At 46.4% G+C, this 14,316-nt stretch overlaps 1 protein-coding gene across 2 annotated transcripts in view; it reads left to right on the top strand.

Annotated features, from left to right (window-relative positions):
* Etv6 (ETS variant transcription factor 6) overlaps positions 1 to 13,900 on the top strand; it is a 238,163-nt gene extending 224,263 nt beyond the window's left edge. For both annotated transcript variants that reach the window (XM_057786286.1, XM_057786278.1), the window contains 3 exons: positions 5,119 to 5,261; positions 6,470 to 6,570; positions 9,928 to 13,900. In XM_057786286.1, the coding sequence (XP_057642269.1) occupies positions 5,119 to 5,261; positions 6,470 to 6,570; positions 9,928 to 10,033 (350 nt within the window). In that variant the 3' untranslated portion in view covers positions 10,034 to 13,900. The remainder of the gene's footprint in view (positions 1 to 5,118; positions 5,262 to 6,469; positions 6,571 to 9,927) is intronic.
* The last annotated feature ends 416 nt before the right edge of the window (positions 13,901 to 14,316 follow it).

Below are 14,316 nucleotides of genomic sequence, written 5' to 3'. Positions count from 1 at the left end.
GAAAAAAATACTTGGACAAAAGCAGTTTGCAAAGAAAAAGGCTTTATTCTGGCTCGCAGTCCCAGGTATAGCAAGCACAGTGCGGCAGCGAAGGGAAGGCGGAGGGAGCTGAGAGCAGCTAGTGGCGCCGCAGCTATGATAGAAAGCAGAGAGGTGGCGGTGATGGATTTTCTTTTCCTTTAGCCCCACATTGGAACGCTTAAATGTTGTTTGTTTGGTTTTACTCTTTACTCTTTTGGATTTTGTGGTGGGGGGATGCTACCAGGCTCCCAAATAAATCACACATGGAATCTTAGTCTTACTGATAAATACCCGGCCTTAGCTTGGCTTGTTTCTAGCCAACTTTTCTGAACTTATAGTATCCCGTCTACCCTTGGCCTCTGGGCTTTTTCCTTTTCCTTCTTCTGTATATCTTACTTTCATTCTTACTCCACGACTGGCAAATGTGGCTGTGTGGCTGGCCCTTAGCATCCTCCTTTCCTTATTCAATCCTCTCCTCCCAGATTTCTTCTCCTATTTGTTCTCTCTGCCTGCCAGCTCCACCTATCCTTTCTCCTACCTCGATATTGGCCGGTCACCTATTTATTAGACCATCAGGTGTTTTAGACAGGCAAAGTAACACAGTTTCACAGAGTTAAACAAATGCAACATAAAAGAATGCAATGCATCTTTGTATCATTAAAGCAAATGTTCCACAGCATAAACAAATGTAACACATCTTAGGATAATACTCCACAATATAGTGGAATAAAAGCCTTTTGCTGCTCCACTCTCTTTTTCCACTTATGTGATCCAGGAGCCCACCTAGGGAGTAGCACCACCCACAGTGGGCAGGTCTTCCCATGTTAGATAACTCAGTCAGATAATCCTCTGCACATGCCCAGAGGCCCGTCTTCCAGGTGATTCCACAGTTTGTAAAACTGACATCAACACTCGGCATCATCTCTTTAAGAGAAACACACTTAAAAATAATAAATAACAGCCGGGCGGTGGTGGCACACGCCTTTAATCCCAGCACTCGGGAGGCAGAGGCAGGCGGATCTCTGTGAGTTCAAGACCAGCCTGGTCTACAAGAGCTAGTTCCAGGACAGGAACCAAAAGCTACGGAGAAACCCTGTCTCGAAAAATCAAAAATAATAATAATAAATAACGTACTTAATAATAAAATAATAATAAAAATGTATTTAAAAAACAATAGACAGCTGGGCACTGGTAGCGCACAACTTTAATCCCAGCACTTTGGAGGCAAGAGGCAGGTGAGTCTCTGTGAGTTCAAGGCCAGTCTAGTCTGCAGAGCAAGTTCCAGGACACTTAGGACTGTTATATAGAGATACCCTATTTCTAAGGGAAAAAAAAAAGAAGGAAAATAATATACATGTATGTTCAGCTTTATAGAAGGATGAACTTCTGTTTTTAGAATTCAGTGCATTTTATTCATCATACTAGAGTATTTTTACTATAGATCAAAGTGCATCTGTACAAACAGGGAGTCAGACAAAGCTTAAAAAAATCCCAGGTGGTCTCTGATACTCATATCTGAAAGACCTAGAGAACAAAAGGATATGCCTTTTCCTTAAGAAATACAGAAAAGAACAATAACTCAAATAGCTTATGCTTCAGTAGTAAATAAGAGAGAACATGGCTGTGTGGTCAGACAGTTATTTTTATCATCTAGGCATAATTTTTTAAAGAAACAGAAATCAATAGTGTTATAAAAGCCACTTACGCTCTGAGCTTGAAGCAACTGCTCTCTGCCGTAAAATTCCCCTTGCTGCTTCCGTTAGTGGCTGAGTAATTCAGTGTGTCTTGAATGTCAACGTTTTTATTACACAGCTGATGCTGGCTTTGCTGGATTAAATGTCGTTTAGAGTGATCAATTGGAAGCTTGTTTGGGGTTATTTCCAAATTTATGAAAGGGGAGGAAAGTTGCAATACACATGCTCATGAAGCTTTCCAGAGAAGTCTGTTGTCTGGCAAGCCCGGCCCTGCTGTTACCACTCATTGGACATATCATGCAGCCACATTCTGGAACCAGTTTGATATCTTTGAAGAGGCCAACTTGAACCCCCAGGGCTGAATAAGCCTTTAGCTGAAGAAATCATTCGAGGGACGCTGTGTAGTTTTATGGTTCCGGGAATGTGCCATGGTAATAAGAGAGAGAAAGTGTGATAGGAAATCCCTGTGCAGGTGGGGGCAGAGGTAAGGAGAGATGTCCACACTAAATTTGAACTCTGCAGGAGGCCTGGAGCCCAGAGGACTTCAGTTGCCTTTTGTTAACCTTATTAAGGTGAACACACTAGATCCAGGCTTGGTGCACACTTGTAATCCTCTTACGGGGTAAGTGAAGGCAGGAGGATTCTGGGATGTACTGGCCTGTCAGTGTGACCAGTGGGCTTCAGGGTCCATGAAAGACCATGTCCCAGAAAATATCGTAGGTAGCAACTGAAAATGCAGCATTGATTTCTGACCTCCATGCGCACACAGCCTTACACTTAGGCATATGCACACATGGTTGCTGCCACTTGGGCATGCAGACTGGACTGTGTGCACAGCTTTGCTTCCCCTCGCCGAATGGCATTTTATGGGAATGTGCTTGGCTTAGGGAGATGTTCTGCAGTTGGGTGAGACTACAGGAAACCCAAATGTGCCCGCCGTTTGCCATTCGTGCCACCAAACCTGGACAAGGGAGCCTCGGCTCCATTCTTGTCTCAGCCTGTTCAGGCTGCTGGTACAAAATGTCGTAAGATGACTTACAAACAGCAGGAATTTGCCTCACATGGCACTGCGCTGCAGTCACTCAGCACTTGGAGGGTTAAGATAGGAAGGACTGTAAGAAAGTGTCTCCAAAGAAGCAGGAAGTATCGGAGAAAAGGATTGTGTCACAGATTTCTGGAGGCTACAGGGCTGAGGCCTGCTGCTGAATGGGCTTCCTCACTCCTAGATAGCCTCTTTTTGCTGTGTCCTCACAGGTAGATATGTAAGGGATCTTCTAGAGATATTTTTTATAAAGGCACTAATAGGGGCTAGAAAGCTGCTTGGGAGTACTTGCTCTTCCTGCAAAGACCCCAGGTTCAGTTACCAGCACCCACATGGCAGCTCCAAGTTTAGGGGATCCAGTACCCTCCTTTGGCCTCCATAGGATCCCACATGCATGTAATACACATTTATCCACACAGGTCTATACACATACACATAAATAAATAACATGCACATTCAGTCGTGGGTCTTCTGTTCCAAGCCATCTGGTCAACCCCCTGGAACCGCGCAGTAAGCAGCTGAAAAGGGCATCTTCTACTCTCAGCCAGGGGCCAATCGAACATTAGCAGTACATGGAAGGCACATGTCTGTCTCTGCTTTACCTGTTGGACTAAGCTGGAGAATGAACCAGATAGACCCACAAAGCCAAGGATCCTCTGGACTGAGCAGAGTGCAGGGCTGTACTACATCATCTGATGAATGTTTGCTGCCTGACCTCATCATCGGGTATCAGTTCTGCACATGAGAAATGACTTTCTTGCACCGAGTTCCTCTCTACCATGATTCCATTATGATAAAGCAACTTGAAAGACCGCCAAAGAATGATTTAATGAGACTATCTATCTGTATTTCTTTTTAAAATGCTAGCCACAGTCCCCACAGCCAACGTCACCAAGCCACAAAGTTTTTAATTTCCCATCGTTTTTCATTTATTGCTTTCTTTTTAGCCCCTGTCTTCCTCTATCCATTCAGCATCTCCTGCCAACTTCAGAATAATCTTTAAACTCTAATCTTTTAACTTTTTTTTCATACTGTTCTCATTAGAACCTCAAGATTTTCTTTCTGGTCTTGGGAAATGGGTCATTCAGTAAAGTGTTTGCCACGTAAGCACGGAGACCTGATAGTGACATCCCGGTACTCACATAAGAAGTCAGACATGAAAATATACATCTGTAAACCCAGCTCTGGGGAGACAGAGACAGGAGGATTCCTGGAGCTTGTCTCAAAAATAAGTGAATAAATAAGATAGATGAAGGGGCTGGAGAGGAAGCTCGGTGCAGTAAACCTTTGCTATGTAAACAGAAAGACCTGAGTTTCAATCCCTAGCACCATGTGAAAGTCAGGCATAGCCATGCATGGCTGTAACCCCAGAACTGGGGGACAGTGATGGATACTGCAGGAACCTTAAGCTTGCTGGCCAGCTATCCTAGTCAGAACGGTGAGTTTCAGGTTCAGCGAGACCCTGGCTCAAGACAGGAAGGTGGATAATGGTGGTGGAGGACACCCGGTGTCTCCTTGCTTCCTAGTGTGAATACATGTGCCACACACTCTGCCTTCCTAGTGTGTGCACGTATGCCACACACTCTGGCTTCCTAATGTGTACACATATGCCCATACACTCTCCCTTCTAGTGTGAACACATGTGCCACACACTCTGGCTTCCTAGTGTGAACACATATGCCCATACGCTCTCCCTTCTAGTGTGAACACATATGCCACACACCCTGCCTTCCTAATGTGTATATGTGTGGCCGTACATTCTGGCTTCCTAGTGTGAACACGTATGCCACATACCCTGGGTTCCTAATGTGTACACGTATGGCCACATACTCTGCCTTCCTAGTGTGTATGCATACACCACACACACTCACATAGAAAAATTAGTAATAAGATGGAGAGTGATTGAGGAAGACACTTACTTGTGTCAACCTCTGGCCTGCACAGACATGCGCGCGTGCGTGCACACACACGCACGCACGCACAAGAAGACTATCTTCCACTGTCCGTCTAACCATTTTGTAGCCACCTGTCAAAGCCTGTTTATTCATTTGCAGGTATAGCCTGGTGCCTTATCCTTCAGATGGGCTGATTCACCTTCAGGTTTTGTCACGACTTTAAACAAGTCTTCCTCCTCCTTAGTCCTCATATAGAGGTAATGACCTTGGTCAGCACCCAGCCTTCCTAGGTCAGAGGTCAACAGGAGCTCACAGGTTCTCTCTGGGCCCATTTCATCTGTGAAATGAGGAAATAAGACGGTCAGTCAAAACCAGGCCCAAGCTGTGGTTACAAACCCTTTTTCTGAATCTTGTGACGGCCTCCACAACAGTCCTTGTCAACAGCACTCTCCCTTTTCCTCTGTAGACTGTAGACTGCTTTGGGATTACGTCTATCAGTTGCTCTCCGACAGCCGGTACGAAAACTTCATCCGATGGGAAGACAAGGAATCCAAAATATTCCGGATAGTGGATCCCAACGGACTGGCTCGCCTGTGGGGAAACCATAAGGTAAAAAGGCCAAATATTTGTTGGAAAAGCTGGTGCCAAAATCGCCTTCCTCCGCGAGTTGGAAGATGGCTGTCTTCCCTGCCTCCTGGGTCTGCTCATGATTATTTGTTTCTTCCCTCGCTGGACAAACAATTAGGTAGCTTTGCAGGAAGGAAATGATTAAAGATGCCTTTTTCCATGTGTTGCCTCTGTCCAGGGCCCATTAACCCAGCAGAGCTCTGTTCAGTAGACTGATTGTAAGGGTCCCCCCCACCCCCGCAGCCACTCTCCTTGACCTGGACCTGCCTCCCCCTGTGGTCCTTAGGTACTGGGGAATAGGGAAGTAGTGAGAGCTGTATGACTCAAGAGGGACCTTTGGGAAGTGTCACTTCTGTCCCCAGCAGTTGGAAACTCCCTTTTTCACAAAAGTCCATTTCTGCATGGAAAATATGTTCTGATTATAAAACACCCCCTTTGCGAGCAAGAGGTGCAAAAGAGCCTGCCCCCACAGTTTTCCAAAGTAAAAAGAGGAAGTGGAATTCAAAACAGGGTCCTGTATAGTAAGGAAGACGGTTCAAATGTGCTGATATGAAAAGGAGATAACTGTGGCCAGGCCAGCTAACATAGAAGGAACTCTAGGACCAAACCGGGGGGGGGGGGGGTGGATACTGAGGTGGCACAGCTGGGCCTCAAGCCTCCTAAGCAGGCAGCCTGAGCCCTTTCCCAGCTGAGGAAGAACAGCCGAAGCCATAGGCAAATATTCTGAGGAACCATAAACAGACCTGTAAGTGCATTGAGTCGCTGGGGGGACCTTCTGCGTACTGCCCATCAACAATGACAGACCAGAGTTAAGTGTGAAAATGTCCATTGCAACAAAAAAAGAGATTTTATGTGATCTAAGACATGAAGGATGAACCACCTGTCTCCCACCCAAGATAGAAGAAGCTAGGCGCCATCTCAGGAGAAGGAAATGAGGGCGGTTACCATGGGATGTGCTAGGCTAGTTAGCACTCAAGTAGGGCAGTTGAGTTTAAGAGGGGCCCTTGGCTGGCCACAGTGGCTCTGAGGGCAGGCAGCAGACTCTCAGGTGGAGTTCCCAGGCCGGTGAGGCCATATAGAGCGACTCAACAGCCTTTATTTTAACAGCCGCCTGGTGCCTTCTCTGTGCTTCAGTTCATTGTGTCTTTGTGCTTTATTTTTCTCTTTCCCTTCCCCCTTTGAACAAACAGAACAGAACAAACATGACCTATGAGAAAATGTCCAGAGCCCTGCGCCACTACTACAAGCTAAACATTATCAGGAAGGAGCCCGGACAAAGGCTTTTGTTCAGGTAGCGCTTCCTCTTTTTCCTTTCCATCTTTTGGGAGGATATGATTTTCCTTACATGAGAGGGAGGAGGGAGACAGTTAAGAACTCTGACCCGCCTTGCTGAGACCCAAAGCCATGATTGCAAACACTGTTGACTGGAAACTGGGTGCTGGTTTGTTAGGATTTAAGATTTAAAAAAATCATTCTTTTTGCTTAAGTCTGCCCTGTATTAAAGCCAATGCTGAGTGACTCACCTTTAAAATAACATAGTGACCAAATAGCATTATCAGACATTGAAGTCTGGTGGAGTTAAGGGAGCCATCAAAGTAACTTGCCGATTACAAAGTGATGGATTAAGCAGGAACTTCCAGGTCACCAAACCTGGAAGTTGCTTTGTCAAGCTTCAGGTCATGACCTACAGTGAGTCACTGTGTGGGTGTAAATGGTCAGCAATAGCCTTTTAAAAAATAAAAAAATAAAAAAATGAAATAGAGAATACAACGTGGTGGAATTAGAAATACCAAATTATAGCTCATCAAATAAGACTGACCATTAATTCATAAAGATTTTGTTTACGTGTGTGTATTCATATATGTGTACATGCGTGTGGAGGCTGGAGGTCAGCCTCTGATGTCATTTCTCAGGCTCTATCCACCTTGAATTTTGAGATGAGGCCCCACTGGCTTAGGCTGGTTAAGGACCTCTGGGGGATCTCCTAGCAGATGGGATTACTAAGCATATGTCACCGTGTCCCCTTCTGTGTGGGTGGGGACCGAACTCATGGCAAGTGCTTTACCAACTGAGCCCCTCAAATTGTATGACTTTCAAATGCGTCACGGTGAGAGAAGTGTGAAAGCCACTGAAGCAGGCTGCCCTCCCCGCTTTTCCCCATAGCTAACGGTTTCCAGCTGTTTCAGTTACCATGGAGATTGTGATTCCCAGCAGCAGAATAGGAGGAAGGGTCTAAAGGGCCACTGAGGATGACGTAGATGGACTCCTGACACCATTGGTCACTGAGGGGGCGGGAGGAAGCGGGATGGGTGAGCAGGACCTTAGGTTATAGGTGTTGCTGAGTAGGACAAAAGGAACGACAGATGGGGCTGGAGATGGGGATTTGGATCGTCTGCGTACAGGTAGGAGAACATCCCGGTGTATGAGAAGTTGTGCTGACAGGAAAGTACTCATTAGGAGAGCAAGTAAGCCAGACATCAGCACTGAGGTGGAGTGGCAATGTAGGGACAGTAACAATCGTGATCATCTTCAAAGGAAACAGAGAAGACTGTTGAAGAAATGGCAGTAAAACGTAATAAATACAGAAGCGTGCTCCCTGCTGCCATCTCAGGTCACACCTTTTCTTCATCTGTCACCCCAAAGTTCTTTTATCCTAGACGACTGGATCCCACTGTGCTCAACTTTGTCACCTCAGTCATTTGTCTTAAATCTAACTCTAAAATCCCTCCTGAAATTTCCAAGATTCTTGTATCAAGTGCCCACTAATACCATGTTAGTACTCCAGACAAGGTTTCTGAAGGCGGGCATCATGGCTGAGGAATTCCGCCCGGAATGCTCTGTTCTCACCAGCTTACCATCACTGTTTAAATAATCTTGAAGCTGGAGCCATCTTTGACTCTCTCTATATCCAAGTCAGTTACTTGAACATACACTACACTGTCCACTGGTCCTGCAGCATGGCCCCTCTCCAATTCTGTGTTGAGGGCCTGAAGCCTGGCGGCTGCATTTCCCAGGGATATAGCCAGCCTGTCTGTGACAAACGCATTCTTAAGATATATGATGGAGAGGAAATGCACTCTAGTTCTTCTGCCGGACATATATATCCCCTTAATTTTTTACATACACCCACCTTCAAGGCCACCTCAAGTTGACTGTCCTTTATGAAGCCCTGTGCAGCTGCTCAACCACACATAGAAACCCACCTTACCATGTCCTGGTTTCCCTGTGTCCTTGAGTACACCATAGCGTTCATTTTCAGTAGTATGTATGGGGCTGGAAAGATTGCTCATCAGTTAAGAGTGATTACTGCTTTTGCGAAAGCCCCAGGTTCTGTTCCCAACACCCACATGATGGCTCACGACCACTTACAACCCCAATGCCGGGGTGTCTGATGCCCTCTTTGGGCCTCTTTTCAGGCTCCTGCATGCACACGGCACACATAAACTCAGGCAGGACATAGACGTATATAAAAATAAATCTTTAAAACACCTTTAGCAATTGTGAATAGTATAGTTTAATAATACGCATGGGGGCTGGAGAGATGGCTCAGTAGTTAAGAGCACTGGCTATTCTTCCAGAGGATTCAGGTTCAATTTCCAGCACCACATGGCAGCTCACAACTATCTGTGATTACAGTTCTGGGGTATTCAGCACCATCACACAAACACACATGCAGGCAAAACCCCATTTGCATCTAAAATTAAAAATAAGTAATCTTTTAAAAAAATAATATGTGGGAAGCCTTCCTCGCCATAACTAAACCATAAGCTCCTAGGAGGCAGAGTCTTCAGATTTTATTTAATTCTGTGTATACATTAGGGAAAGTTTCAGTAAACATTTAAAGACTGGCCTGGTATGGAATATCAGAAGCTTGCCATGGCAAAGTTGCCCGAAGGACAGGGCGGTTTTGAAGGCTGAATACGGTGTATCTGTAAAGTTGGCCTGGGAGGATCCTGAGCAACTTCAGATGTTGCAGGAGAAGTCTTGGCAAGAAGACGAAAGTGAAAGACACAGTAGCCGCTGTGACATGCACTGCTTGGGTACCTTAGCCATCTGGAGCAGAAAGGAATGTCAGTAGCTGTGGAAGGTCCTCTAGAATCTAGGGAGAGGCTCTGAGCAAGAGAAAAGAAGAGTGCTGTTAGAGAGGAAGCCAGCCTGGACAAAATGAAGGCTTGCTTATATATGGCTCGCTGCAATCAAGTGCAGTGGAATGTGGTCAGGATGCCTAGGTCGACTGCGGTATGCAGCTCTGGAAGGAGTCCAGAAGGTTCCAGATCAGGACAGTGCTGAAAATTTGCAAAAAGGCATGAGCCATAGTTTCTCTCAGGACTAGCACACAGGAATGGTGAGTTAATAGACACGAACAGTGGGCAACCAAGTGTTTCTTGTGGGGCAATGGCAGATGGGTCCGAGACTGCATCTTTGCCTTGGAGGAATGATGAGAAGAAAAGCATGTTTGAAGGTAGTTCATAGGTGCAGGGCAGAGCATGGAAAACGGGAAAAGTGCAGACGCTGTGGAGGCTAAAGAAAGCCTCGTCCCCCACCCCACACCCAAGGAAGGACGGGACATTTGCAACCAGGCTCCCTCCCTGCACTGTGCATCTTTGGGAACACAGACTCTTTTCATCTTTCATTCCCTGCTCTAAAGGTTCATGAAAACCCCAGACGAAATCATGAGTGGCCGGACAGACCGTCTAGAGCACCTCGAGTCTCAGGAGCTGGATGAGCAAGCATACCAAGAGGACGAGTGCTAAGGACCCACCACGGCCTCACCGGCTGGCCAAGAAGAAACCTGCCCACGGGGACCGCTGGATGCGTGCTGGAGCAGGCGGACTGGGGATGGCTAAGAAAGAAGAGGCCCAGGAACGGCAGGAACGCTTCTCTTCCAGACTGAGAGGGACCCAGAGCACCTTAGACAAACCACCCAGCAACGGCGGGGCTGGAATTCTGGCGGAGGGCACAAGCCTGAGACTCACATGTCACATTTGCGTCTCCTTCGGACCTCTTGTCCTTAGCGCCTCACCCTCACCCTGCGGTGTTGTTAGTCTCACGGTGTTTCTGTTTCTGTTTTTGTTTTTGTTTTTTTTTTCCTTTTTTTTTTTTTTTTTAAGAACATGCAGTTTGACTATTCATCGTTCATACAGGGGAAGACATCACATGTTGTTTTCCTATGGAAATATATCTATTATATATATTATTTTTTATGCAAATCTCACAAAGAACGGCCAGCTCAGCTGGTCAGGAAAGAGACTTGCAGAAGGGATCAGGCTCCTCTTTCTCCCACCACATGGATCAGGTTTGTCCTGTTGCAGTTGGGTCTCGGATGAGAAAAAGAAAAAGAGAGAGATACTTTCAAAACAATGAAAGAGAAAGTTCTCTCTGTCTCCCTCCTGCCCCCCTTCTCTCATTCATCCTATCCCCCTCTGCCTTCTCTGCCTGCTGGTTCATGTCACATATCTTTTAGCAGACCTAGCCTCGCTAGCACCTAAGCTAAACAGTGACCCAGCTGTTCCGTGGCCATCAGCCCACAACCAGACCCCTGAGGCACCCATCTGAAGGAGATCAAACACCTCACAAGTGCTGCTGTATTTCAGAAAGATCAGTGGAGGTCCGGTTATAAGATAGGCCAAAGGCTGGTCCAGTGATGTGGAAGGCCCTGGCAGTTTGGGATTATACTGAACAGAGTGCCACAAAGTGGGAAATACGAGACGTTCACACAGACCTAGTGGTCCAGGATCTAGGCAGAGCTGTTCTGCAGTGAGGAACAGGTTGTGCAGGCTGGGGAGAAAGCAGAGCTGTTGGTTTCATTCCCAAGACTTCTTGCCCTTGTGGGATTGCTGCCACCCCACTCCAGGCCCTAGCCTTTTGTTGCTTTTCTTTGCTGGTCTTCACTGAACATAGAACACAGAAGAGAGGATCCTGGTGTGTAGTGTGCAGACTCGGCCACAGCCGGTATATGCACAACCAGCACAGACGGGAAAGTCCTCATTTCTGCTCCTGTCATCGCTGTATTTCGAGAAGACATATCTGTGGCTTTTTTCACCTCGACATAAGGTCGGTAGTATCTTCTAAGATGAGGGGAATGCTTTGCCTTAGGACTTTTGATAGCAGAGATTTTTAGACGACTGTTTAGCTTCAAGGGAGAGATTTGGGTTTTGTTGTTTGGTTGGTTTTTCAAGACAGGGTTTCACTTTGTAGCCCTGGCTGTCCTGGATCTTGCTTTATAGACTAGGCTGGCTTCAAACTCCGAGATCTGTCTGCCTCTGTCTCCTGAGTGCTGGGATTAAAGGTGTGTACCACCACATCCAGCTTTTTCCCCTTTTTTAACCATCCAGATGAACTCTTTGAACGGCAATGTTTTTAACCCAGATGATGCGGGCTGCCTTATCAACCACCGCTTGTCTTTCCTTTGTGTCTTCCACACCCTGAGTGAACATCTCCCTGCCCTCTGTGTGTGTACTCGACCAGAGGCAGTACACTGGTGAAGCTCGCAGAGTGAAACTGCCCTCCAACCATTTCAAGTGAGGCACATAGAGGCTAGGAGTAACATAGAGGCTAGGAGTGCCCAGGCATTTTCCTCTGGGCCTCACTCGCCAGACATCAGCTCACAGACATGCAGATGGACTGCGGTTCAGATACTGGAACTGAGTTGATGGGCTGCTTTAGGCTTGGCTGTGACTCCCGAGTCCCTCCCCCATCTGCCTTCCAAGAGGTCAGTGAGCTTCTGGGTGAAGGATTTGGGCTTAGTATTCATTCGTGGGTGGAGATGAGAGCCACATGCTATGTTTCTTGACATAAAGCAGATGATACTTTTTTTTTCTTGGCCTCAAAAATGACTGGTACCTTATCTCAAGTGGGGAGATTAAGCCAAATTCTTATGTTGTATGAACCCCTGGGTTGAACTAGAGAGAAAGGGTGGGGTTTTTGGTTTTTGTTTTGACTAAGGTCCTGTGTATGACTATGAGATGAGAGATTAAGACACCTCATTCTGGCCACTTTGCCCACGTGCAGAACCCAGTCTCTCACTGTCCAAAGAATCTTCCAGATTGTCTGGGGAAGGAAATTCCCTTGTTCCCTAAGGGCCCTGGATTAAAAGCATATGAAAGTATGTAAGGCTTGGGATGGCAGCTTCAGCCGCTTATGTTAGAAATGCTCATTGCAGTGCGGTTGTTATTTCCCACCCAGTATTTACAGTAATGATTAACGCTGGTTCTCCTAACTGCAAAAGTCCTCATTTGTTTTTTTGGAAAGAAGACAAGGCCGGAAGGCCGGTGTTGTCACCAGGGGTACAGTGCTCTCTCAGGCTGCAGACTCAGAGGGTTCAGATTTAGCCAATCACACCCTGGAGGGAATGCCACTACGAGGGCTTTGGGGCTTTGTGTGTGTGTGTGTGTGTGTGTGTGTGTGTGTGTGTGTGTGTGTGTGTTTCCATCCACCATGATCTTCTAGCTCAACATTAAGTTTAAGAGGTGATGGAACCAAACTAAGAGCTCGTGTATCAGATGACTAGGTGGCCTTTCTCTGTGGCTGTCATGAGTTGGGTCAGGAAAGGAATTTGCAAGAAAGCCTTGCCATGTGGAAGATAGACATTGTCACTTAGGTCTGTGTCCTTGACTAGGCGGTCTTCAGGTCGCCATCAGAAGAAAGCAGGGGTTAGATGTTGACAGTGACTTCTCTCAGATCTTCTTGATCCAAAGCAACTTTGGATCAGTGTCACTAATGTTCCGTACCCATTTTTGGTTTTTTTTGTTTGTTTGTTTTCTTAAGGAGAAGGGGCCTTATAAGAAAAGAACAAAACAAGCTATAGGCTGTTGGCGGTTTCTCCTTCCCCTCTGACTGAGCATCTTTCACACTAATCCCTTGTCCAGATAAGAATGTCACTTCAGCTGACATTAGACGGCTGTGAGAGGACTGAGTGGCCACTCTGCCCCCTCACACTGTCAGGGGCCAACCGTAAGCACATGTTAGCATATCCACTGTTGTTGGCAGAAGAGAACCTGAGAGAGGTCATGTCACTTACCCTGGGAGCAGATAGTGTGACATGAACAGAATTAGGTCCAGGCTCCAACCTGAGTGTTTAGAATGCAGCTAGAAATTATACCAGTTTAAAGCCCCGTTTGATCCATCCCCAGCAGAGAAACTAAAGACGCACAGGGTGGTTTTCACTGCCCAGTCATTCGGTGCTAGATGGAGCTCAGCCTGCTCCTCTTATGAACAGAAACCTAAATTGAGTGACACAAGAAAGCCAGTGGGGCAGGAGCACAAAGAACCACCCAGGCTCCTGCCCATCCGCGAGGCACAGAGAACTAACCCAGAATTCTATTGGCCCCATCCGCATCAACACTAAACAACAGCAAACTCCCAGCCTCTCACCCTCCTCGCAAGTGAACACTCTTCTGAAGATTTCTCTTTGCGACTGCACCCACCTGCAAGCCAGATGAATCTAGAATGAATTTTTGTTGTTGTTGTTTAGTTTCTAATCTCTTGTTTATGAGGTGTGGGGTTTATAAGGGACTGAATCAAATGAATGTAACAAAAAAGAAAAAAAAACAAACAAAAAAATGCCTTTTCTCAGGGCCAGTGAGTTGCAAATAATTTTTAAAGAAAAGCCTATAATTACATCATCTCAATAAATTTTTTTATAAAAAAAAATAAAGTTCCAAGTCTCTGTTTTTAATAATATGAAATGGAGTCAGACAGGCAAGGTACTGTGATGATGTAAATCCTGTCTACTCAATTATGAAATAAAGGCAGTCCCGGTTTCTCCTGGCAGGAAGCTGCCATTGCCCAGCAGTCTGCAGGAGAGCTTTAGACAAGAGGCCCCAGGAAGGTACAGCAGATCACTACTCTGAGCGGCTGCCACGGGTGGAAAAATCTGCCTGAAGGAGCTCGAGTCAGCTGTGCCAAGGATGTACCAGGTCACTGAACAGTCGGGTAGGAGCAGGTTGAGTAACCCTGGTTGGGTTGCACCTGCAGGGTAGCGGCACAAAAATGTGAGGGTAGCGTCCATGGCCAGTCTCAGCCCTCTGGAAAGTCT

This window comes from Chionomys nivalis, chromosome 1, assembly GCF_950005125.1.
Source record: "Chionomys nivalis chromosome 1, mChiNiv1.1, whole genome shotgun sequence".
Taxonomy (NCBI): domain Eukaryota; kingdom Metazoa; phylum Chordata; class Mammalia; order Rodentia; family Cricetidae; genus Chionomys; species Chionomys nivalis.
Note: the sequence above shows the minus strand (reverse complement) of the source record. Positions and strands in the feature narration are given on the sequence as shown.